The sequence below is a fragment of the Mobula birostris genome, chromosome 5 (genome assembly GCF_030028105.1).
Source record: "Mobula birostris isolate sMobBir1 chromosome 5, sMobBir1.hap1, whole genome shotgun sequence".
Classification (NCBI taxonomy): domain Eukaryota; kingdom Metazoa; phylum Chordata; class Chondrichthyes; order Myliobatiformes; family Myliobatidae; genus Mobula; species Mobula birostris.
In genome coordinates this window covers 191,274,671-191,300,684 of record NC_092374.1, presented here as the reverse complement: position 1 = coordinate 191,300,684, position 26,014 = coordinate 191,274,671, and the positions used below count along the sequence as shown (strand labels likewise).

General features: G+C 50.7%; 1 protein-coding gene across 2 annotated transcripts in view; it reads right to left on the bottom strand.

The window, feature by feature from the left end:
• Nucleotides 1-12,300, bottom strand: part of LOC140198161 (uncharacterized) — a 33,719-nt gene extending 21,419 nt beyond the window's left edge. The window contains exon 1 of one of the 2 annotated variants that reach the window (XM_072259146.1): nucleotides 9,905-12,300. In XM_072259146.1, coding sequence (XP_072115247.1) covers nucleotides 9,905-11,485 — 1,581 coding nt within the window. In that variant the 5' untranslated portion in view covers nucleotides 11,486-12,300. The remainder of the gene's footprint in view (nucleotides 1-9,904) is intronic. The other variant, XM_072259147.1, reaches the window with a different exon arrangement.
• Between the last annotated feature and the right edge of the window lie 13,714 nt (nucleotides 12,301-26,014).

Below are 26,014 nucleotides of genomic sequence, written 5' to 3'. Positions count from 1 at the left end.
TATTTTTCACAAGCAGCCTGTAAACCACACAGCTCGAGAGAGGAACTCAACGTATGCAAACCCACACACAGCACAATTCCAGACATGGTCCACAGCAAAACACATCAGCAGCTTTGGGGAGATTCATCTTGCCCCGCTCCCTCCAGCCTGTGCTGTACAATTACACCGTTTCTCATCTGCATCTAAACTCCCATTTTCCTGTCTACCTCTAGTTTTTTTCCCCACAGCACCAGATTCAGGAACAGATACCATCAGGTATGAGGAACAGAACCATACCTCCACACACCTCCAGGTTCAGGAACTGCTACTTCCCTTCGGCCATTAGGTTCTTGAATCAATCTGCACAATTCTAAACCTGCCTCAGCCATGGAACACTATGGACCATCTCTTCAGCTACTAGTGTTCGACTGAGTTGGTTTTTTTTGTACGATGGTCTTGTTTTGCAGTCTTTCTTATCACTGTGTTGTATAATTTTATATATAACTTATATTCTGTCTGCGGTGCCTGAAATGCTGCAAGAAAACTTTTCACTGTACCTGTACCTCACCGTACCGGTGTGTATGACAATAAACCTGATTGAATCTTGAACTCAACATCTCTTGACACCCAACAAACGCCGACCAACATACTAAAAGCCAGGGGAAGCTCAGCATTTGTGAAGGGGAATGAACCACTTGGGTCAGTTTGGACTGAAAGAAAGACGGGAGGTTGCTGGTATAAAAAGTTGGGGGAGGAAGCGGGAGGGAGAGAGCCAAGGCGGTGGGGGCCAGCTGGATCGGGAGAGAGGAAAGAGATCCTGGTGGAACAGTTACCGGGAGCTCGAGCCGCCGGGCTGTGCTTAGCTTCACCCTGGCAGTGGGGGAAGTCGAGGGCACACATGCTGGGGAGGGAAAGGGGAGAATTAAAATGGCTGGGATGGAGAGCTCCAGACGGCCTGTGGCGGATGGAGCGAAGGTGGTCGGTGAAGCCGTCTATCTGCGTCTGTCTCACCGACCTTGGGCGGCCTGCAGTTATACTTGTTGAACGGTCCCATTTAATATCAGAGAAGGTATACAATATAGAACCTGAAATTCTTACTCTTCACAGACATCCATGAAACAGAAGAAAAATCCCCAAAGAATGAATGACAGAAAAAATGCAAGAACCCCCAAAGCCCCCTGTCCTCTCCCAAACACAGCAGCGAGCACCATCAGTCCTCCTGCACCCCCCCCAACTTATTCTTGTGTTTTATTTTGTGCTGGAGGCACAGTCTGTGTCTCCAAAAGCCCATCAACCTCAGCAAGTCGGTTCTCAGGAACTGAAACTAACTGGGCTGAGTACTGGGTACACCGCGACATGCAAGCTACATGAGTCATTTAGGTAAAGGGAGTGTGTAAGGTATGTAGTGTGCTGGAGATGGGAGAGTGGCTGTGACACTGATCTTTGCAGGGTGACACACACAGGGAAGTGGGCAAGTGGATGGAACATAAAGGAAGAAAATGTGAGATTATTTATCCTGGTAGGAAGAATAAAAGGGGACGATGAGATTTTCCCCTGGGAGGTAGCATGAGCCCAATGGGCCGAATAGCCTCCTCCTGTGTCAATACAAGTTGAAGTGGGAAGCTAGAAACTGTGAACAGTCAGAGGCTCTGGTGTGATGGTTCGCTAAATGCCTTAATGCTCACATGACGGAACACAAACAGTTACGACACGAGTGTAAAGTGACTATAGACTCACGTGACACGAGAGTCCAGCGTCCCGGGGGGCACAGCCTCAGGACGGAGGAACGTCTCTTTAGAACCAGGTTGAGGGGGCATCTCTTCAGCCAGATGCTTGTTTGTCTTATGTGAGGAAGTCATTGCCCAAGAGGATTGCGGAGGCTCAGTCGCTGGGGATATTTAAAGCCGAGTTTGATGGGTTCATGACTGATAAAGCAGTGAACACAGGGAGCAGGCAGGAGAATAAGATTTTTAAAAATCAGTCATGATAGGAGGGCAGAGCAGACTCGATGGGCTGAATGGCCTAATTCTGCTCCTATACTATATGGATTGCAAAGGGATGTGGGTATAGGAATGGAAAGGTCTCGTACAAAACTCCTGTAAGACCATATCTGGAGCATTTTGATCTTTGTAACTAAAGGCAAATTACTCAGTATTTGGTCTGGAATTGAGTGCAGTTCAGATTGATTACACCGATTCCTGGTTATGATAGAGTGCGATTGCATCGTACTTACTGGAATTTAGATGATTGAGAAACCATCTCATTGAGACATTCAAGATCCTGAGAGGGACTGAGAACACAGAGAGTGAGACACTGCTTTCTGAGGCTGCAGAATTCTGATGCGAGGGCTTGATCTGAGGACCAGGAGCCGGCTGTGTACAAGTGAGATGAGGAGAGATCTGCACATCTTTGGAAGTCAGCCGTGGGAAGTGGAGGCTCATTGTACAGTGCAGTTAAGATTGGATTTCAGTTCACTAAGAGAATTAAGGGATTACAGAGACTAGCTGGGAAAGTAAACTTGAGAGGCAGGACCAGATACAAGCTTTTGGTGGAGTTGGTTCAAACGGCTTATTGCCGCTTCCCTCTCTGATGTGGACATCTGTGGGACTTTTGGGGGACTCTCCAGATTGTGTGGTGAGGTGCTGGACCTGGACACCCAAAGCTACGATTTTTAAATTGGTGCCCCCTCTTAAACGTGAATAGTATTGCCTCCCGATAATCTCCCCCATGCCCCTCCCGCCAGGAGGGCGGCTCCTCTGCACCCGTCCTACCGACAGCTTCTGACACTTTCATCACCTTGTTCAAAGCGCCGTGCAGTGCAAGGAGCTACGCGTGTCTCAGCGTTTCAACCCAACCCCCTCCCTCCGGGCGTAACGCACGACAGCGCAGGCACAACTCTCCACCCACTCGCCACAAGGCTGACCTTTGCCCTCAATTTGCCTGTGTCACACGGCAGCGGGGCCACGCGGTTGGGGGGGGGGGAATCGCTCAGCGCCCTCGCCGCACATTCACAGCCTCACTAGTCTTCACATTCTCCAGTACATTCAGCCAGAGACTCATTCCACCGAGATGCAGCACAGAGCGTCATAGGAAGTCATTCCTGCCTGTGGCCATCAAACTTTACAACTCCTCCCTTGGAAGGTCAGACACCCTGAGCCCATAGGCTGGTCCTGGACTTATTTCCTGGCATAATTTACATATTACTATTCAACTATTTATGGTTTTATTACTATTTAATTATTTATGGTGCAACTGTAATGAAAACCAATTTCCTCCAGGATCAATAAAGTATGACTATGACTATAAAAGACCTCAGCATCGACCCAGTATGTGTGCCAACGCCCCCAGTCAGCGGTGACATCCCAACAGACCCTTCACCCTTCTCCCTTCTCACTCACCTTCGTTCCATTAATATGCTCTCCTAACTCAATCAGACGGGGCACAGAGTCATAAAACATGGGAACAGGCCCTTCAGACCATCTGGCCCATGCCGACCAAAACACCCAGCATTTGTTCCATGTGTGTCCCATATTCCTTTAAAAACTAGGGCTTCAGAACCTATTTTATGCCATGGACCAATTCCATTAAGCAAGAGGTCTGTAGACCCAGTAAACCTTTCCTATCCACATACCTGCCTGTATGTCTTTTTAACGTTAACGTACCTGGATCTATCACATCCTCTGGTAATGCATCCTATACACAAGACCATAAGACACTGGAGCAGAATTCGAGCACACACACAACACCCTCTGGCTGTAAAAGTTGCTGCCCGTGTTCTTATTCTATCTTCCCCCCCCACCTCCCTCACACTAAATCCACGCCGTCTAGTTCTCGATTCCCCATCTCTGGCAAAACCACACATAGATAGGAGATGTTTGGAGGGATATAGGCCAAACACGGGTAACTGGGGATGGCTCAGGAAGGCACCCCTGTCAGCATGGATGAGTTATGCTGAAGGGGCTGTTTCTGTGCTGTCATACTCTGAGACCTTATCTCTCAACATCTCTGCCTCTGCACTTGGTTCCACTTTCAATACACCTCAGCAAGAGTACCAGGTTGCCCTCACAGTAATGGAAAGACCAATGACGAGACTGCTCAAGAAGAATTAAACACACACACACACACACACACACACACACACACACGAATAAACTCCTCTTAGCTGGGTACAGGGATCGATTATACCCGACATTTCGATGACAAACACTGTCATTCCTCAGGGATGAGGTAAAGGGTCGTTATCGTACTGTAATTTAATGTTTCCTGTTCTATCTTGCACTGCACTGCTGCCGCAAAACAACAAATTTCCCGACATCAGCCAGTGATATTAAACCTGATGGTGAATCTGATTCCTTGCGTCCCGAAGCGAAGCGGATGGATCTACAAGATGTGGAACGGTCGCAGCACATAACTATCCGATGACTGGAGACACATTGACAAGCTGAGCAGCAGAGAGCAGCCAGCTGTTGGCCTGACAGTCACAGAGTGGCATTCATTCACAGAGAGCGCAGGAATGGCGGGCAAGATCTGCGGGGACTTGCAGGAAGGAGTTGGGGGGAGGGGAGAGAAAGGATCCCAGTTGCACTCATTTGGACAAACTTCACATCCTTGGGATTTGGGGTAACTTGACTGCTTTCATCGTCACTGCCAGTGATCAATGTGATTGGATTCCACACGTAATGTGTGTATGAGGAGAGTAGGCATCAATAAGAAAAATAGGGGGGGGGGGAAGAGAGAGAGAGAGAGAGAGAGGAGATTGGGGAGAGATGGAGGGGGAAAGGGGGAGAGATCGGGGGAGCAAGGGATTGGGGAGAGAGGGAGATCAGGGGAGAGAGAGACAGTGCAGGAGAGAGGGGTGGTAGAGAGAGGGGGGGAACGTAGAGGGAAGGGGGACGGGAGTTGGGGCGAGAGGGAGAGAGAGAGACAGGGCGAGTGGGAGAGCGGGAGACGTGGCAATGGGGAGAGAGAGATGTGGCAAGGGGGAGGGGGAGACAGGGCAAGATTGAGAGAGAGAGAGAGAGGGAGATTGACGGGGGAATGGAGATGGAGAGAGAGAGAGGGAAATGGAGAAGTGTGAGAAGGAGCTTGAGAGAGAGCAAGTGGGGAAGAGAATTAGATAGTGAGGAGATAGAGAGAGATTGATAGAGCGATGGGCAGGGAGTTTGAGAGGGAAAGGAGAAGATTGAGGGGGTAGTGAGGGGGACAGAGCGATTGGGGAGAGTGGGGGAAGAGTGAGGGGGTGTGTGAGGGGGGTATTGAGAGAGTTAAAGAGAGTGCGAGATTGAGAGAAAGACACACACACACAGGCACACACCAGTAAATAAATCGTTAAGACACAGACACACACTCTTACACAATGAAATACACATACGGAGACACAGATATAGGTCAGTGCATGTACAGAATCAAACACACCCACACAGAATGTGAGTTTCACCGTCAGTATAATTCTGTTGAAATGATTTCTATAAAAGGATGCCGACGATCAACAGGCTGTAATTTAATTGGATCACACACGTCCGATACACATCAGACATTAACAGTACTTTGAAATAGCCGAACCCAGCGTGTGAGGACTGTCATCTCTTTGTGCTGAAGATTCTGTAAAAGTGGGTGTCAGATAGTCTGGTCTCAGATATGGGGTGATCTGCTTACCATCAGTGACGAATACCCCATTGACAAGGTTAAACCTCAGTCTGCCACCCTCTGCCCAAACCGCCAATCAGTAGTGTGTGAGGGCTTTACCAACTCCACTGCCTTGCGGACAGAGATGCTGAGAGCCGTTCACTCCCTTCTTTGCCCCATCTGTCCAGTCCCTTACACCCCCTTACCTAGCTCTTTACCCCTTGCACACATCTCATCGCGGACAAATACATGCTGCTGTTAACCACATGTCTGCATTTGGCCTCCGTGGCAACACACTCCACTTCACCCTGTGGCTGAAGAAATCCCTCCTTATCTCTGTTCAAAAGTGACAGACATCCTTCTATTCTGAGGCTCTCGTACTGACAGAGAAACCCTCTCCACATCCACTCCATCCAGGCCTTTCAGTATCTGGTAGGTTCCAATGTGATTCCAACACCACCCCCCCACAACTCCTCTGAAATCCCCAGTAAGTACGCAGTTTCCCTTTGACATATTCAGCAATAATGCCATATAAGTACATGTTCTATCCAATGTAAAGAGCAGGAAACCATCTGGTCTTTGTACGAGAAGTGAGTAAAAATCCCTATCAACCCCAACTGAGTGCACAGTTCATACAGTCAACCCTGTCCCCAGTCGACAGCACCCTCAGGGTAACCCCATCTCCACTGTCCAACGGGAACTGCTGGCTCTCCTCCATTACAGATCACATGCTATATCCAGACCCTGTCTATTGGGGTCTATAGATCACCTATAGATCACAGGCTATATCCTGACCTGTCCATTGGGGTCTATAGATCACCTATAGATCACAGGCCATATCCGGACCCTGTCTGTTGGGGTCTATAGATCACAGGCTATATCCTGACCCTATCTACTAGGGTCTATAGATCACCTATAGATCACAGGCCATATCCTGACCTGTCCATTGGGGTCTATAGATCACATATAGATCACAGGCCATATCCGGACCCTGTCTGTTGGGGTCTATAGATCACAGGCTATATCCTGACCTGTCCATTGGGGTCTATAGCTCACCTATAGATCACAGGCTATATCCTGACCTGTCCATTGGAGTCTATAAATCACCTATAGATCACAGGCCATATCCTGACCTGTCCATTGGGGTCTATAGATCACCTATAGATCATAGGCCATATCCGGACCCTGTCCATTGGGGTGTATAGATCACAGGGCCATATCTGGACCCTGTCTATTGGGGTCTATAGATCACAAGGCCATATCTGGACCCTGTCTATTGGGGTCTATAGATCACAGGGCCATATCCCGACCCTGTCTATTGGGGTCTATAGATCACAGGGCCATATCTGGACCCTGTCTATTGGGGTCTATAGATCACAGGGCCATATCCCGACCTTTTGCCACTCTCCTGCAAGGACCTGGATCTGCGACCTTCTGGTTCGGCACCGAGCCCCAAAGTCGGATGCCTGTCGATGGTCATCTGTGCATTGTCGATTGCCCTCGATTTTATCAACAAAAGCTTATGGGGCAAACCCTTGTCTGCACTCCACCAGGATCTGCAGACCTCAGCAAAACTATGCAAGTACTTACAGAAACTGCCTACTCAGGGTTTAGTGCTGGAAGTTCAAAATCACAGCATTCACATCTAGATCTCTCTCTCCCTCTTGCCCCCTCACCTCCTTCTCCTCTCTCCCTGTTTCTCTTCCCCCACTCAGCTGACGACTTGCTCTTTCCTCTCTCCTTCTCTCACTCTTTCTCTCTCCCTCCTCCCTTCCTCTCGCTTTTTCTTCTTCTCTCCAAATCTCTCTCAGTGAACTGTTTGCTCTTCTCTCCCCCTCCCTCTCTCTCTCTCTCCCTCTGCCTCTCACTCTCTCATTCTATCAGTGGATAGTTTGTGCTTTCTCCCCCTCTCTGTCTGTCTGTCTCTCTCTCATTCTATCAGTGGACAGTTTATGCTCTCTCTCTCCCCCGCCACCCCGACTGTCTGTCTCGCTCTCTCTTGTTCTATCAATGGACAATTTGTGCTCTTTCTCCGTCTCTGTCTGCATCTCTCTCTCTTGTTCTATCGATGGACAGTTTACCCTCTAATTCTTTGCTTTCTCTCCTCCTCCCTCCCCACTCTCCTTCCCTCATTCTCTCTAAATCTCCCCTCCCCACTCTCCTACCCTCACTCTCTCTAAATCTCCCCTCCCCACTCTCCTACCCTCACTGTCTCTAAATCTCCCCTCCCCACTCTCCTTTCCTCACTCTCTCTAAACCTCCCCTCCCCACTCTCCTACCCTCACTCCCTCTAAATCTCCCCTCCCCACTCTCCTTCCCTCTCTCCTTCTAAATCTCCCCTCCCCACTCTCCTACCCTCACTCCCTCTAAATCTCCCCTCCCCACTCTCCTACCCTCACTCCCTCTAAATCTCCCCTCCCCACTCTCCTACCCTCACTCTCTCTAAACCTCCCCTCCCCACTCTCCTTCCCTCACTCCCTCTAAATCTCCCCTCCCCACTCTCCTTCCCTCACTCCCTCTAAATCTCCCCTCCCCACTCTCCTACCCTCACTCCCTCTAAATCTCCCCTCCCCACTCTCCTACCCTCACTCTCTCTAAATCTCCCCTCCCCACTCTCCTACCCTCACTCTAAATCTCCCCTCCCCACTCTCCTACCCTCACTCTAAATCTCTCCTCCCCACTCTCCTACCCTCACTCTCTCTGAATCTCCCCTCCCCACTCTCCTTCCCTCACTCTCTCTAAATCTCCCCTCCCCACTCTCCTACCCTCACTCTCTCTGAAGCTCCCCTCCCCACTCTCCTTCTCTCACTCTCCCCTCCCCACTCTCCTTCCCTCGCTCTCTCTAAATCTCCCCTCCCCACTCTCCTACCCTCACTCTCTCTCTAAATTTCTCCTCCCCACTCTCCTACCCTCACTCTCTCTGAATCTCCCCTCCCCACTCTCCTTCCCTCACTCTCTAAATCTCCCCTCCCCACTCTCCTACCCTCACTCTCTCTAAATCTCCCCTCCCCACTCTCCTTCCCTCACTCTCTCTAAATCTCCCCTCCCCACTCTCCTACCCTCACTCTCTCTGAAGCTCCCCTCCCCACTGTCCTTCCCTCACTCTCTAAATCTCCCCTCACTCTCCTACCCTCAATCTCCCCTCCCCACTTTCCTACCCTCACTCTCTCTAAATCTCCCCTCCCCACTCTCCTACCCTCACTCTCTCTAAATCTCTCCTCCCCACTCTCCTACCCTCACTCTCTCTGAATCTCCCCTCCCCACTCTCCTTCCCTCACTCTCTCTAAATCTCCCCTCCCCACTCTCCTTCCCTCACTCTAAATCTTCCCTTCCCACTCTCTCTAAATCTCCCCTCCCCACTCTCCTTCCCTCACTCTCTAAATCTCCCCTCCCCACACTCCTACCCTCACTCCCTCTAAATCTCCCCTCCCCACTCTCCTACCCTCACTCCCTCTAAATCTCCCCTCCCCACTCTCCTACCCTCACTCCCTCTAAATCTCCCCTCCCCACTCTCCTACCTTCACTCTGTCTGAATCTCCCCTCCCCACTCTCCTTCCCTCACTCTCTCTAAATCTCCCCTCCCCACTCTCCTACCCTCACTCTCTCTAAATCTCCCCTCCCCACTCTCCTTCCCTCACTCTCTCTAAATCTCCCCTCCCCTCTCCTTCCCTCACTCCCTCTAATTCTCCCCTCCCCACTCTCCTACCCTCACTCTCTCTAAATCTCCCCTCCCCACCCTCCTACCCTCATTCTCTCTAAATCTCCCCTCCCCACTCTCCTTCCCTCACTCTCTCTAAATCTCCCCTCCTCACTCTCTCTAAATCTCCCCTCCCCACTCTCCACCCTCATTCCCTCTAAATCTCCCCTCCCCACTCTCCTTCCCTCACTCTCTCTAATTCTTCCCTCCCCACTCTCCTTCCCTCACTCTCTCTAAATCTCCCCTCCCCACTCTCCTACCCTCACACTCTCTGAATCTCCCCTCCCCACTCTCCTTCCCTCACTCTCTAAATCTCCCCTCCCCACTCTCCTACCCTCACTCCCTCTAAATCTTCCCTCCCCACTCTCCTACCCTCATTCCCTCTAAATCTCCCCTCCCCACTCTAAATCTCCCCTCCCCACTCTCCTTCCCTCACTCTCTCTAAACCTCCCTTCCCTACTCTCCCCCTTGCTCACGGGGAGGTCGGTGACTGTCTTTGACTCTCAGTTGATCAGAGACAGGGAGGTCTGCCGACTGCACACACGGGGTTAGGTTGGGATGGGGGGTGTGTGGGTAGGGGGGAGATAAAGTTCTCGTTCTCACCTTCCTCCGGGTTGCCCCAGCCTTCACCAGGCAAGACCTTCGCAGGCTCAGGTAGCCGCCGATCACCAGGATCTCCTCGGCCGTCGGGTACCTCTTCTTGGCCGGCGCTGCTGGGGACGGTGCGGTGGCCGGGGGTGCCTCCGTGCCGTTCTCCGCCGTTGCCGCTGCTGCCTTGCTGGCCGCCATCTTTCGGGGGTTGATGGTGATGGTGCGCCCCGCTTTCCTCTGCGGAGTGAGGCCCGGCCGGCATCCCCCCCACAATCCGCGGGGCCCCTGCCCTTCGCCAGGCTCCGTCCTGGGGCTCCGGCCTGGGCTCTGGGTCGCCAGCCCGGGCCTAGCGATTAGCCGGGCCTCCTGCTTCTCTCCCTCGGACCCCCGCAACCCGCTCATGGCCAAGTCCTGGTGGGGGGCCGGCTGCTCGGGGGACTCGGGCCTGTCCGGGCTTACTTCGGCCTCCTGGGCCCAGGGCCCATCTCCCTCCGCTTCTGCCTCTCCTCCTCCTCCGCCTGCCCACTCCGCTGCAGCAGGGCAGGAAGCGGCTGTGGCTGCAGCTGCCGCAGGCAGGCAGTCGGAGGCCGGCCCGGCACAGGAAGGGGAAGAGCTGCTGATTGGCTGCAGCTCCAGATGGCTGCCGGCTCCGGGGCTACCGCAGGCCTCAGGCTCGGGTGGGTGGGCAGTGGGGAGGGGGAGGGCTAGGGGGGGCGGCTCGGCCTCCTGGGCTTCGCTCACCTCCCCCGGGAGCCCTGCACCCTGCTCGTCCTCCCAGGGCCTCTCCGCCGGCCGTTCTCCCACCGAGCCAGCGCCCTCCTCCACATGGTTGCCGTCCGTCAGGGGCAAGGAGGAGGTGGGAGGGGGAGGCTCAGGCTTCCGTGCCTCTGGGGGTGGCCCCCCGCGGGAGGGGCCGCGGGTCAAGGGGAGCGAGGGGAGCCGCGGGAGGGGCTCGGTGCTGCGGGAGCGGGTGGTCACACCCCGTCGCTGGCCAAAGCGGCTCAGCAGTCGACTGACCCTCCCCCGCCGGGGCTCCTGCTCCCTCTCCTCCTCCTCCTCCTCGCCCTCCGCCTCCTCCTGCTCCCTCCCCAAACAGCTCAGGTCCTCTACGCTCCGGGTCAGGGGCTCTGGGGCCAGGGGGCGCCTGTGCGTGCCCACCCTCCTGCCCGGCTGCTCTACCGCGGCAGCCCAGCCCGCCTGGGCCGAGGGGAGAGGAGGGGGCGGCGACAGCTGCCGAGGCCTGACCCCGGGACCCCGCCCCGCCCCTGCCCCCTCGTCCCATCGCCTTCTCTCCTGCCTCACGAAGGGGTTGCGGTTGACGGGGGCGATGGCCTCGCACAGCACCGACGCCTCCTGGGTACCAGGATCGCCGGAGCCCGCGGGGAGGGACTCCTCGGCCTGGTCCGGAGGCTGCGGGGCCGGGTGTGGCCGGGGGCCCAGGCGACTCCTCCTCCGCCGTTCCATCACCTCCTTCTTCCAGGCCGGGATGCTGGCCAGCCTCGCCAGTTCCTCCTCCTCCTTCCTCCTGCCCTCCTCCTCATCCCTCCTCTTCCTCTCCAAAAGCTGCGCCTTCCACTTCGGGAGGGAGGCCATCCTCGGAGACCCCCGCCCTGCTCCCCGAGTCCCCACCCCTGGTGGGGGGGGCTGTGCCAGCACGTCCTGAGTCCCGTTCCCCCCTCCACTCGAGTCTTCACGGGATTGGAGGCAGTGTCCCAGGCATCACTGGTCTCCTCAATTTCCCAAATCGAACCTACAGGTCCCTATCCCTGCCCCAGGCAGGACTCAATGCCTGATCCAAGTGGTTTTACCGCTCCCCACCTCACCTCACCCACACACACACACACACTTCAACCCCTAACTCCTGGCCCAGGACACCCTCCACCGTACAGACCCACAGCCCATGGCCAGACCCACGTCTGCTTCCCTCCTGACCCAACCCCCTCAAGAGGTGGATTCCTCCCTCCCTCCCTTCTCAATGTCTGCTCCGAGAATGAATTCACAGTGCTCAGTCCATTGTCTGCTCCGGGGCGGACCGCCCTCGCCGTGCCCGGATGAATTTACCCTCGTCTCTGAGCATGGAGCGGCTGTGTCGGTGCAGCCGACGTGATTCCAGTTAAATCTGGATCTGCTTAAGGCTGAGCGCGCCTCTCTCTCTCCAGCCCCGGGACAAGCTGCCTTTTCCTCTTCTGGTCCCGCCCGCCTCGCAGACAATAGGAGCCGCTCCGCACAGTCCGGGCAGCCCGCCAGGGCAGGGAGATCCCCGGCGGAAGGCTGGCTCCTTTCCCCGGGATCACCAGGGCTGGCTGGGGCCGGGAGTTGGAAGAGAGCGGGCTCTCTCCTCCTCCGGCTCACGCACCCAAACCCCAGGGCTCCCGGCGGCGAATTAACGAAAGGCTGAGCCGCCGCCCACTGTTCGTGGGAGAAAGGGAGAGAGCATCCGGGAGAGGGCAGGAAACGGGGACGGAGAGAGACAGTCAAAACAGAGAGCGCGGTGGAGCTGGAAGGGGCAGAGGGATCGGTACACGAGGGCTGGGGTCAGGAGAACGGGGGGGGGGGGAATAACAGCAATAGAGAGGGAAAAGATAACGGAATAGCGAGAGAGAGAGAGGGGAAAGATAACTGGAGTAGAGAGAGTGACAGAGAAAGGGGAAAGATAACTAGAAAAGAGATAGATAGAGAGGAAAGATAACTGGAATAGAGAGAGAGAGAGGAAAGATAACTGGAATATACAGAGGGGCAGAAAGAGAGATAGCAAAATTAACGGAATAGAGAGGGCGAGAAAGAGGAGAGATAGAAAGAACAGATAACAAATAGAGATGGGAGAAAGGGAGAGAGTAAAGTTAACTTTGCAATAGAGAGGAGAAGAAAATTAGAGAGAGAGAAAAGATAACAGGAGTAGAGAAAGAAAAAAGGGAGATATGGGAGAATTGGAAGAGGGAGAGAGAGAAAAATAGAGTAAAAGGAATAGAGAAGGAAGGGTAGCAAAGGGGAATAAAGGTCAGAGGGTGAGAGAGGGCAGGAGGGGAGACAACAGAGAGTGATAGCGGTGAGAGAACAGTAGAGAGAAGGGAAGACTGCTGGAGAGAGAACATTGGAGGGACAGGGCAATAGAGGGAGGGAGGGCAGCAAGTAGTAGGGACAGGAGGGGTAGTGGACAGAGAAAAAAGAGGGAGGGAGGATGGCAGAAAAGTGAGTGAGTTTCCACCTTTCAGTTCTCTTGATTCATGAACCTGTATGCAAGAGTTTACTTCCTGTCCCCTCTCTTGCCCTTTGAATCACCGACCCTGGTTTGCTCATCCTCGTTCTTCCCTCTACCCCTCTCCCCCTCCCACTCTCCCCCTCTCTCTCTTTCACACATGCATTCTCTTTCATTTTGTATTCCATAAGACAAAGGAGCAGAAGTTGGCCATTCGGCCCATCGAGTCTGCTCTGCCATTTTACCATGAGCTGATCCATTCTCCCATTTAGTCCCACTCCCCCGCCTTCTCACCATAACATTTGATGATCTGGCTACTCAGATACCTATCAATCTCTGCCTTAAATACACCCAATGACTTGGGCTCCACTGCTGCCTGTGGCAACAAATTCCATAGATTCACCACCCTCTGTCTAAAAAAATTTCTTCGCATTTCTGTTCTGAATGGGCACCCTTCAATCCTTAAGTCATGCCCTCTCGTACTAGACTCCCCCATCATGGGAAACAACTTTGCCACATCCACTCTGTCCATGCCTTTCAACATTCGAAATGTTTCTATGAGGTCTCCCCTCATTCTTCTAAACTCCAAGGAATACAGTCCAAGAGCGGACAAACGTTCCTCATACGTTAATCCTCTCATTCCCAGAATCATTCTAGTGAATCTTCTCTGTACCCCCTCCAACGTCAGCACATCCTTTCTTAAATAAGGAGACCAAAACTGCCCACAGTACTCCAAGTGAGGTCTCACCAGCGCCTTAGAGAGCCTCAACATCACATCCCTGCTCCTATACTCTATTCCTCCAGTTATAATAGTTACTATAAATTACTATAATTGCACATATAGACGGAGACTTAACATAAAGATTTTTATGTATATGAAGGATGTAAGTGATAAAGTCAATTCAATTCCTGGATGGAATATGAGGTGTTGCTCCGTCAGCCTGCGTTTGACCCCATCAGTTAGCATTCTCTTTACAAATCATACAGCGGGATATCCAAATTCCTCCTCACCTCAGAGCTCTACAGCTTCTTAGCATTTAGATATATTTGTTATTAGTGCAGTGCAGGTAGACAAAGTGCAAAGGTCACGGCGAGGTAGATTGGGAGTTCAAAGTTCACCTTTAGCGTCTGAGAGCTCTGTTCTAGACTCTGGTAACAGCAGGGTGAATGCTGTGTTTGAATGTGGCTCCTGCCCAAGCATTGGTCCCTTCTCCACCACGCACAAATGTGCAGCGGGGAGATGTACTGCCTGGATTAGAGAGCATGTCTTATGAGGGAGGGTTGAGCGAGCTGGGGCTTTTCTCTTTAGAGTGAAGGAGGATGAGAGGTGACTCAACAGAGGTGTACAGGACGATAAGAGGCACGGATCCAGTGGACAGCCAGAGACATTTTTATTAGACCAGGAATGGCTAATGCGAGGGGGCACAATTTTAAGGTGATTGGAGGAAAGCACAGAGAGGGTGTCTCGGAGGCAAGTTTTTTTACACAGAGAACGGTCTGCCAGGGCTGGGAGAGGCAGATACATTCGGTACATTTAAGAAACTTTTAGATAGGTACGTGGTAGTAAAAGGAGGGTTATGAGGGAGGGAAGGGTTAGATTGATCTTGGAGTAGGTTAAAATGTTAGCACATTGCAAGCCTAAGGCTCTATTCGATGGTCTATCTAAATGTTTGCCACAAGTGAACACTATTAAAATGGGAAAAAGTTTGCAGGGAGTGAGACAGGAAACAGATGGAGCTCAAAGAGTTGACAAGGAACGTCCAGCCTTCAACAAACGTCCTTAACGGTTTCCCCTCACTGACACTTGTGAAGGGACCTCCTGGGACAGCAAGGGGGTTGAACGGAGCTAGCCTGCAGGTCATCCTTGGGCAAGGTGTAATATCTGCTTACCACCCCCACCCTCCAGGTCAGGGTCACGTGAAGCCATGGGGGCAAGTGGGGGATGGCCGTATGAAGGAGCGGGTGCACATCGCAAGTCCTGGTTATGCGACCACTCACAGCAGGCGGACAATCTCGGAGGAGTATTGATAATGGCTGGGGTCACCCATCTGCTAAAGACACTGGCCAGAGGAAGGCAATAGCAAACAGCTTCTGTAGAAAAATTTGCCCAGAACAATCATGGTCATGGAAAGGCCATGATTGCCACATCATATGACAAGGCACATAATGAACGAACGAACACTACCTGTATATATGTGTGTTAAATGTATAAGTTATTTTTCCAGCTTTCATTACAAAGTGTATGAACCTCTTTACTCACCTATCCATTAGTATTCTTGCCACCCCACACATTTCTCTCTACTTCCCACTACAAAAAAAAATGCAGTTACCAGAAAAAGAAACAACAAACAAAAAGTGCTGGAAATAGTTGGAAGGTCAGGCATGGAGAGAAACAACACTAATGACTTTTTATCAGAACTGGAAAACGGTTAAGGTAAGTACCAAGAAAGTTGGGGCGGTGGGGCAGGGGGTGGTGACAGGGAGAGCCAGAGGTATCAGCAAGCACAGGCCTTTGCCAGAGTGACTGACTGACACAAGTTCTGGTGAACACAAAATAATCTGCAGATGCTGGGGTCAAAGCAACACTCACAACACCCTGGAGGAACTCAGCAGGTCGGGCAGCATTCGTGGAAACGATCAGTGGACGTTTTGGGTTCGGGCCCGAAACGTTGACTGATCGTTTCCACGGATGCTGCCCGACCTGCTGAGTTCCTCCAGCGTGTTGTGACTGTGACAAGTTCTGGTGATATTGGCTGAAGGAAAAGGGGTCACTGTTTTCTTTAGACCATTCGTATACCTCTGGCTGCGTTCTCCATCCTATCTCAGCAGGACACCACCAGCGTCATTGACTGTCTCGCAGATACTAGCGGGCATGCATTCAGAGTGAAGGGGAGGCATGCAGGGCAAGTTCCTGTGCTTCCTATGGTGGCGGGGTGGTGTCTGGGACCAGAGGACACAGCCTCCGAATAGAGAGGCATCCATTTAGAACAGAGATGAGCAGGAATCCGATCTCAAACAGAGGAAATCTGCAGGTGCTGGAAATCCGAGCAACACACACACACACACAAAATGCAGGAGAAACTCAGCAGGCCAGGCAGCATCTATGGAAAAGAGTACAGTCGACGTTAGCCAGAGGGCGGTGAATCTGAGGATCTGGTTGCCACAGGTGGCTGCAGAGGCCAGGTTGCTGGGTATATTTAAGGCAGAGTTCGATAGACCCTTCATTGGTCAGGGCGTGAAGTGTTACAGGGAGAGGGCAGGAGATTGGGGCTGAGAGGGAAACGGATCGGCCATGATGAAATGGTGGAGTAGACTCAATGGGCCAAATGGCCTAATTCTGCTCTTGTAACTTATAGTCTTAAGTTCTTTTTACACGCAGTGTGGTGGGTGCCTGGAATAGCTGCTGGGGATGCTGGTGCATGCAGTTAAAGGCACTCAGGAGGGTCTTTATATTGAGGCACATGTGTACGCAGGAAGTAGAGGCATGTGGATCATAGGACCGTGTGCAGACAGAAGGGATTCAATATGGCAGCATCTCTAGGAAGAGGTACAGCACGTTTCTGGCCGAGACCCTTCGTCAGTCCCGACACGTCGACTGTACCTCTTCCTAGAGATGCTGCCTGGCCTGCTGCGTTCACCAGCAACTTTGATGTGTGTTGCTTGAATTTCCAGCACCTGCAGAATTCCTGGTGTTTAGGGATTCAATGTGCTGTGCGTTCAGAGATGCTGTTCTGCACACCACTGTTGTAACGCATGGTTTTTCGTGTGACTGCCGCCTTCCTGTCGGCTTGAACCAATCTGGCCATTCTCCCCTGACCTCTCTCATTAACAAGTCATTTTAGCTCACAGAACTGTCACTCACTGGATCTTTTCTGGTTTTTGCAACATTATCTGTAAACTCTCGAGTCAGCTGTGCGTGAAAATCCCAGGAGATCAGTACTTCCTGAGATATTCAAACCATCCCATCTGGCACCAACAATCATCCCACAGTCAAAGGCACTCAGGTCACATTCCTTCCCCTGTTCTGACGTTTCGTCTAAGCAGCAATTAGATCTTCCTGACCACGGCTGCATATTTTTTTTACACTGAGTTGCTGCCACGTGATTGGCTGATTAGGTATTTGCGTTAATGAGCTGGTGTACGTGTGCACCCAATAAAGTGAGGGTATGTCTGCAGGAGAGGTGTGTAGCGAAGAAAAATAAAATCTGAGAGTACCAAAAGAGGAAATAATATCTCCACACTGGAACGAAGAGATTCCAGCCTGGAATGGTGGATACAGTGCAATGATTTGAATTCATTGCTGATTCCAGATTATAGCGTGCCCTGTGGAGAATGAGATGTTTTAAGGTCTTCTAATGAGGTTAATGATAATGAAGCTAATGTTAGTGAGGCTAATGTTAATGAAGTCTTTTAAGAGACTCTTAGGTACATGGAACTTAGAAAAGTAGAGGGCTATGTAGTAGGGAAATTCTAGGCAGTCACTAGAGTAAGTCACACGGTCCGCACAACATTGTGGGCTGAAGGGCCTGTAATGTGCTGTAGATTTCTATGTTCTCAAGCAGAATTTTCATTCAAGCTCTGTGAGAAGTTTGTCTCGATCCTGACTGCCTGCTTAAAAGAATCTCTTATCTGTGCTTATCTAGCCATGTCCTCCTGGCCCTGTCCTATCAGCAGTATACCCGGAACTGTATCCCTCGCCTGTATTTGAGTTACCTAGATAACTGAGCAACACACACAGACACACACACACACACACACACACACACACACACACACAGACACACAGACACACACACACACACACACACACACACACAATGCTGGGGGGACTCACGCCGGCCAGGCAGCATCTATAGAGAGGAATAAACAATCGGTGTTTTGGACCGAAACCCTTCATCACAGTTTGACGTAGACGTATTGACAAAGAACATACTGCATATGTCACTAAATACAACCTTGAGGCTCATTTTCTTGCAGGTATTCACAAGAAAATAAAGAAATACAATAGAATTCATGAAAACCTATAAATAGCAAAGACTTACAAACAGGCATCATACAAGAAAAGGCAAATAGTGCAAGAATTTAAAAAGTAACACTGAGCTGGAGAGTCCTTGAAAGTGCATGTGTAGGTTAGGGCTTTGGGTTGACTGAAGTTATCCGCGCTGGTTCAGGAGCCTGCTGGTTGTAAAGTAATGACTGTGCCTGAACCTGGTGGTGTGGGACCTAAGGCTCCTATCCCTCCTGCCCAATGGTAGCAGTGCAAAGACAGCCTGGCCTGGATGGTGACAGTCCGCGATGACGGATGCTGATGTCTGGTGTGAACGACCTTTGTAAACGTGCTCAACGGTGTGGAGGGGATTTCCATCATCTGCAGAATCTCGTGTGTTTATGGCCTGTGTAACTGGCTTTTGCCCGGAGGAGCCTGGAGATGTAGCTGCGGCCTGCGTTGAGCAATGCTCCGTCTGCGTTTATCTTGCTACATCTCAGCTATTTCCTCCCCTTTGATTCTGTCTGCACACTCTGCTCGCTGGACCTGTTTGCTTCTCAGCGAAGTGAGTGTTAAATGCCTTGCAGAGTAGTCACTTCCTGCGACAACTTTTCTTTCGATCTTCCTCTTTCTTTTGGGGGTGATGATTTCAGACTTGCGGCATGTTTTGCGAGCCCTCTCGTCATCACAATCTGCAGGTTGCCACAAACCACTGCCCCTGTCACCCCCGCCCGCCCCCGGCACCTGATGGGGAAGAATGCAGAACCGGGCGACGCTGGTCTACAGAATCGAGAGCCGGCTTGGTGAATGCAAAGGGTAGCGTTTCCTTCAGATCCATGTTAACTCTTGCGCCCTTTGATCTGCACTCAGAGCTGCACAGAAAGAAACGAGCAACGTTTTAGTAAGGTTTACCTCAGGGATTCGAAGTGTAAAGTGCACTTTAAACCCAGCAATCTCTTTGACCCACTACCGTGAGGTTTCCTCCAAAAAGGACCACAACCTTGTCGTAGGGTTTGGAGATTTGCGTACCTCAATGACCCGGCGAGCTACATTGGCTGGAGACAGGGGCTTTATGCTTTGGCTCTTGGTAGAGTCACCCATACCAAACAGGTCAAAGGTAAAGGCCAAACTAAGAGCGGTCAGCCAGTCCTCCAGGTTCGGGGGTTCAGGTCAGGGCTAATGACCCTGAACGGTGAAACAAAACTGTTACAGAAACAGCATTGAAGAATCCTTCTACATCCGAGTGCGAGGGTATTCCTGAGTCTCCATCCGGGACTTGCATGACTGACAGTTGTGAAAACTGAGCTACTGACACGATGAAGGAAGCCCTGAACAGGGCCGCAGACGGAGGACCTTCCTTACTGCCCTAAACGCCAGTAGCATAAAGAGCAGTAAGATGTCCATTAGGTTGGTGGCATAGGAGCATCAAGACTAGGACTATTAGTCTGGGTAACAGCTTGTGAGACTAATGAATACCCTGCACACCACTGAGGTTTCGTCACTAGGACAGCCATATGTTTACTGTTTACCTTTACATGAACTTTGAATGATATTTTATTAACTTAATAATAGTTTGTTTTTTGAGCTGTGTGTGATATATGTATTGTGATGTGGAGGAACGTTTTGTTTGGTTGTATCTATGGTGTCAGATGACAATAAACTTGAATTTGAATAAAAGCGATAGAGATATGTTTGTGGGGCGGTGGATTTAATTTCAACTGCAGGACAAGCAAAATCATTCAAGTTATTGTTGACTCACAAGTGTTGTTGGCAGAATCTCAGATGGTCACGAGGAGGAGTACAGGAGTGAGAGGGACCAGCTGGTTGAGTGCATTGTACTCAGTGTCAGTGAGACCAAGGAATGGATTGTGGGATTCAGGAAGGGGAAGTCGAGGGACGACACACCGGTCCTCAGCGAGGGATCAGCAGTGGAAAGGCTGAGCAGTTTCTCTGAGGATCCACCCTGGGGCCCAGCATATCAATGCAGTTACATAGGAAGCACAACAGTGGCTCTATTTCATTTGAAGTTTCAAGAGATTTGGTATGTCACCAAAGACTAGCAAATTTCCACAAATGTACTGTGGAGAGCATTCTAACTGGTGGTACCACCATCTGGTGCGGAGGGACCTCTGTACAGGATCGGAATAAGCTACAGAAAGTTGTAAACTCAGCCAGCACCAGCCTCCCCACAGCACCGAGGACATCTTCACAAGGCAATGCCTCAAAAAGGCAGCATCCATCATTAAGAACCTGCACCACCCAGACGTGCCCTCTCCTCATTGTTACCATTCAGGAAGGAGGTACGGGAGCCTGAAGCCACACGCACAACGATTCAGGAACAGCTTCTTCCCTTCTGTCATCAGATTTCTGAATGGAAAATGAACTCCCCACAAATACTACCTTATATGGCTCTCTTTTTTACACTAGTTATTTAATTAAATTACATTTGTGCGTGAGTGTGAGTGTGAGTGTGCATGTGTGTGTGTGTTGCAATGTACTGCTGCTGCAAAACAAGTTTCACAACATACGCTGGCGATGTGAAACCTGATTCTGAATCAAGTTCACTGTTGTCACGGGCACACGTAAACAAGCACGGACACCACGAAATTCAGCTGTTCACAGAGTCCACACAACACCATGCAAGATGTCAGCACGGGAAAGTGAACACGCATATGGATTTGTATCAAATTTACATTTCAGCAAAGCTAAACGGTGCAAGGTGGGGATAAAAGTGCAGTTGGAGACAGTGTTGACTGGCATTCCCAGTCAGGGAGGAGGTGTTGACTGGCGTTCCCAGTCAGGGAGGCAGTGTTGACTGGCGTTCCCAGTCAGGGAGGCAGTGTTGACTGGCGTTCCCAGTCAGGGAGGCAGTGTTGACTGGCGTTCCCAGTCAGGGAGGCAGTGTTGACTGGCGTTCCCAGTCAGGGAGGCAGTGTTGACTGGCGTTCCCAGTCAAGGAGGCAGTGTTGACTGGCGTTTCCCAGTCAGGGAGACAGTGTTGACTGGTGTTCCCAGTCAGGGAGGGCTGGATCTGCTGTCTTTCTGATCAGGTAGCATCTTTGGAGGGAAACGGACGGTCTATGGTTCAGGTCGACGCCTTTCCTCTGGGCTGAGGGGAGGTAGGCAGTGTAAAAAGGTAGCACGAGCTGCCAGGTGATGGGCGGACCCAGGTGAGGAGGGGGTAGATGGGGGAGGGCAGGGTGGGGAAAGTGACCGAGGCAGGAGCTGACAGACGGAGGAGACACAGGGTCGCAGAGGGTGGGACAGGAATGTGGAGCTTCGAATCGAGTGAGGGAGGTGGGGAGAGTGGATGGGAGCAGTGGGGGAGTGGGGGCAGTGAGAAGAACGTGTGGGTGATGGGCAGATGGAGTGGATGGAGAAGGGGGAAGTGATGGGGGCTGGGGTAGCTGTCAGGAAACTGGATAGATCTGCAGGAGGGAGAAAAGGGACAAGTTTAAGAGCATAAGGGTTTACCTGAAAATGTAGAATTCAATGTTGCCTGGTTCTCCCACTATGAGCAGGTAAAAGATCCCTGGCATGACTTCAATGAAGGAAGGTCTCCTCAGTGAATAGTTCTTCTTTGATTTTGGGCCAAGATTAATAGATTATCTGGTTATATATGTTATTAGATCAGTCTCTGGCATTTCTATACTTTATTAAAATTTAATTAACAGAAATAGACTTCGAGGTGACTAAGTCCACGAAAGGGTCTGTCGAAAATGCACCTGAAGTTGCTCTTAAACGTTGAGAATCAGAATCAGGTTTATTGTCACTGAATTTTATGATGTGAAATTTGATGTTTTGTGGCAGCAGTGCGATGTAAAACATAAAAATTACTCTAAATTACAGATGTAAATAAATAAATAATGCAAAAAAAAAGGAATAATATGGACCATCCAAAAATCTGACGGCAGAGGGGAAGAAGCTGTTCCTGAATCATTGAGTGTGGGTCTTCAGGCTCCTGTACCTGCTCTCTGCTGGAAGAGACCCTGCCCTGGGTGGTGAGGGTCCTGAGAGATGGACGGTGTCTTCTTGAGTCTCTGCCCCTCGAAGATGTTCTCGATGGAGGGGAGGGTCGTGCTGAGAGAACTGGCTGAGTCAACACCCTCTCTAGCCTCTTGTGATCCTGAGCACTGACGTCTCCGTACAAGATGGCAGTGCACTCAGTCAGACTGCACCTGTAGAAATCTGCACGAGGGACGCACCAAATCTCCTCAAACTCCGACTATTAACCTGATGTATTTCATTGCTCTGTATCAGAAAGCTCCTTAGTCAGACCGGGATCCTTACCTCATTGGCGTGACATGGCTTTCCGGTGAAGGACTACCCTTTCAGAACAAGGCTCTCTTCTGAATCAGGATCGGCTTTAATATCACTGACCCATGTTGTGAAGTTTGTTGCTTTCCAACAGCAGTACATTGCAACACACACACACACACACACACACACAAATATAATTAAATTAGATGAGTAGTGCAAAAACAGAGAGCCAAAAGTAGTGAGGTAGTATTTGCGGGTGGCTGGTTGTCCGTTGGGAAATCTGATGGCGAAGAGGAAGAAACTGTTCCTGAAGAGTTGAGTGAGGGTCTTCGGGCTCCCACTCCGATGGGAGTAATGAAAAGGAGGGCATGTTCTGTGTGGTGGAGCCCCTTCATGATGGAGTCCAGCTTCTTCAGGTATCGCTCTTTGGAGATCTCCTCCATGCTGGGGAGGCTACTGCCCATGATGGAGACTGGCACCCCACCCCTCCCCCACAGACAGGGTACTCACCGCGGTACCTCTGTCGAAGTTTGTGAGGGTCTTTGGTGACGCTCCTCAAACTCCTAATGAAATGAAGCCCTTGGCGTGCCCTCTGTGTAAGAGCACCAATAGGCTGGGACTACAGAGATCTTTCACACGGGAACTTGAAACTGCTCATGCTTTCCACCGCTGGTCCTTCAGTTTAGACCGGTGTGTGTTCCCTCAGCTTCCCTTCCTGAAGACCACAATCAGTTCCTTGGTCTTGTTGGCGATGAGCGCAAGGTTATCGCTGCAACACCCACTCAACCAACTGATCTCCCTTGCCCCTCTACACTCCCTTGTCACCATCTCGGATTCTGACAACAGTTGCGTCATTGGCGAATTTTCAGGTGGTGCTTAGGTTCTGCTTTTAGGTGAAAAGATCCCTCAGCACTATTCAACAACAGTAGGGAAGTTCTGTGCTTGGTGCAGTGTGTCCTGCAGACATGGTGCGAAAGATACTTCCTGTTTGCTAGTTGCCAAGAGAAGTTATTTGAGAACAAAATGGTTGCAGGTTCTGCTGACCAGGATGGAAGAGCTTAGGCCCTCAAGCTGGAGAGGCAGAGTGAACAAGAGAGCGATGCAGAGGAAGAAAACACAGGGGAGGGGGAGAGAGGAGAGGGGGGAGGGGAGGGGGAAAAAGGGAGGATAAGAGAGGGGGAGGGGAAAAGGGGTATAAGAGAGAGGGAACAGGAAGAGAGGGAGAAAGAGAGAGGCAGAGTGAGGGGTGGGACAGGAGGAGAGGTAGAGGGAGAAAAAGATGGGGGGAGAGAGTGATATAAAGGAATACAAAATGATAGAGAGAATGTGTGAGAGAGGGAGAGAGGAAATGAGCAGAACGATTTGGATAAGCAACACACATAAAAGTTGCTGGTGAACACAGCAGGCCAGGCAGCATCTCTAGGAAGAGGTGCAGTCGACATTTCAGGCCGAGACCCTTCGTCAGGACGATTTGGATTATGGAATAGATGGCTTTGTGGCTAAATTTGCTGATGATACAAAGATAAGTGGAGGGGTTGGTAGTGCTGAGGAAACAGAGAGTCTGCAGAGAGACTTGGATAGATTGGAAGAATGGGCAAAGAAGTGGCAAATGAAATATAATGTTGGAAAGTGTATGGTTATGCACTTTGGCAGAAGAAATAAACAGGCAGACTATTATTTAAATGGGGAGAGAATTCAAAGTTCTGAGATGCAACGGGACTTGGGAGTCCTCGTGCAGGATACCCTCAAGGTTAACCTCCAGGTTGAGTCGCTGGTGTACATAACTATTATGTACAACAGGATAGTCAACATAACATAGAAATTCAGTTGCATCAGCATGAATTAAGCAGTTTGATGACCTGGTGGAAGAAGCTGTCCTGGAGTCTGTTGGTCCTGGCTTTTACGCTGTGATACCATTTCCTGGATGCTGGCAGCTGGAACAGCTTGTGGTTGGGGTGACTCAGGTCTCCAATGATCCTTTGGGTCCTTTTTACGCACCTGTCTTTGTAAACGTCCTAAATCATGGGAAGCTCACAACTACAGATGCACTGGGCTGTCCACACCACTCTTTGCAGAGTCCTGCGATTGAGGGAAGTACAGTTCCCATACCAGGCAGCGATGCAGCCCGTCATGATGCTCTCAATTGTGCCCCTGTAGAAAGTTCTTAGAAGCTGGGTAGCCTCCTACCTGATGGCATGAACATCAATTTCTCTAAATTGAGGTAATTTCTCACCCCTCCCTCATTTCTCCTTCCCTTCCCCCCCAAACTTTTTATTCCGGCTTCTTCCCCCGTGTTGACGCAGGGTCCCAGAACGTTGACTGTTTATTTCCCTCCATAGACGCTGCCTGGCCTGCTGAGTTCCTTCAGCAGTTCGTGTGTGTTGCTCTGGATTTCCAGCATCTGCAGAATCTCTTGTGTTGAACAGAATGTAGCATCTACTTTGAAGGACCGGTGGTGGAGAGAGTCAGAAGCTTTAAATTCCTGGGGATTCACATAGCAGATGACCGCCCTGAGTTCAGGAAGAATTTAAGGAAGTCGCGTCAGCATCTTTACTTTCATGGGTGGTTAAATAGGTTCAGCTTGTCACTGAAATGCTGACAAACAACCACATATGTACACGTGGTCGTATCTGACAGATTGCAACACGGTCTGGTATGGAAATTCAAATGAAAGAAACTACAGAGTGTATGGACTCAGACCAATACATCACGGGCACTAGCCTCCCCACTGTCGAGAACAACTTCAACTGATGCCTCAAAAAGGCAGCATCCATTATTAAGAACCCCCGCCACATAGGGCATATCCTCTCACCATCAGGGTGGAGGTACAGGAGCCTGAAGGCACACGCTCAAAGTTTTGGGAACAGCTTCCTCTCCTGCACCATCAGAGTTCCGAATGGACAATGCACCCATGAAAAACACCTCACTATCTGTCGTTCTTTTCTCACTAGTTGTTTATTGTTTACACACAATGCGCCGGAGGAGCTCAGCAGGTCAGGCAGCACCTACGGATGGGAATTAACAGTCACCGCTTCAGGCCGAGATCCTTCATCAGGAAGGAAACGTCGACTGTGTATATCGTCGGTGGACGCTGCCTGGCCTGCAGATCTCCTCCAGCACATTGTGTGAATTGTTCTGGATTTCCAGCATCTGCAGTACCTTGTGTGTCTGTTATTTTTATATATTTCTAACTGTGACAAAGTATTTTTATGAATTTCTCTGTACTGTTGCCATATTTCATGATGTATATCACTGGTAATAAACCCACTTCAGATTCTCATTTCCATTCAGTTCCTGAACCAATCTGCTGAACCTTAACAACACCATGGCCACTTTGATGGCTACGCACTACAATGGACTTTCTGTTTTTAAATGCAGTGGATTTTTCTTGTTTTAATTCCCTCCTGTCTCGTAAAAAGTGCACGCAAATTATGTCTATGCTTTTCTCTTTACTGCTGCTTACCTAATGTTATGTGCCTGTGATACCGTTAAGATTTGTGATGCCAAAACGTAAGAACTAATTGAAAAGAAAACAAGGGAGTCGGGAAAGTGAGTCCAACTTCGTTTTGACTTTGAGCGAGTCACGTACATGTGATGTGGTGGCGTGCTGACGTATGCCGTTTACATACTTTTACACATACCAGCAATGCATTCTGTAAACAATGAAGAATGCTTGATC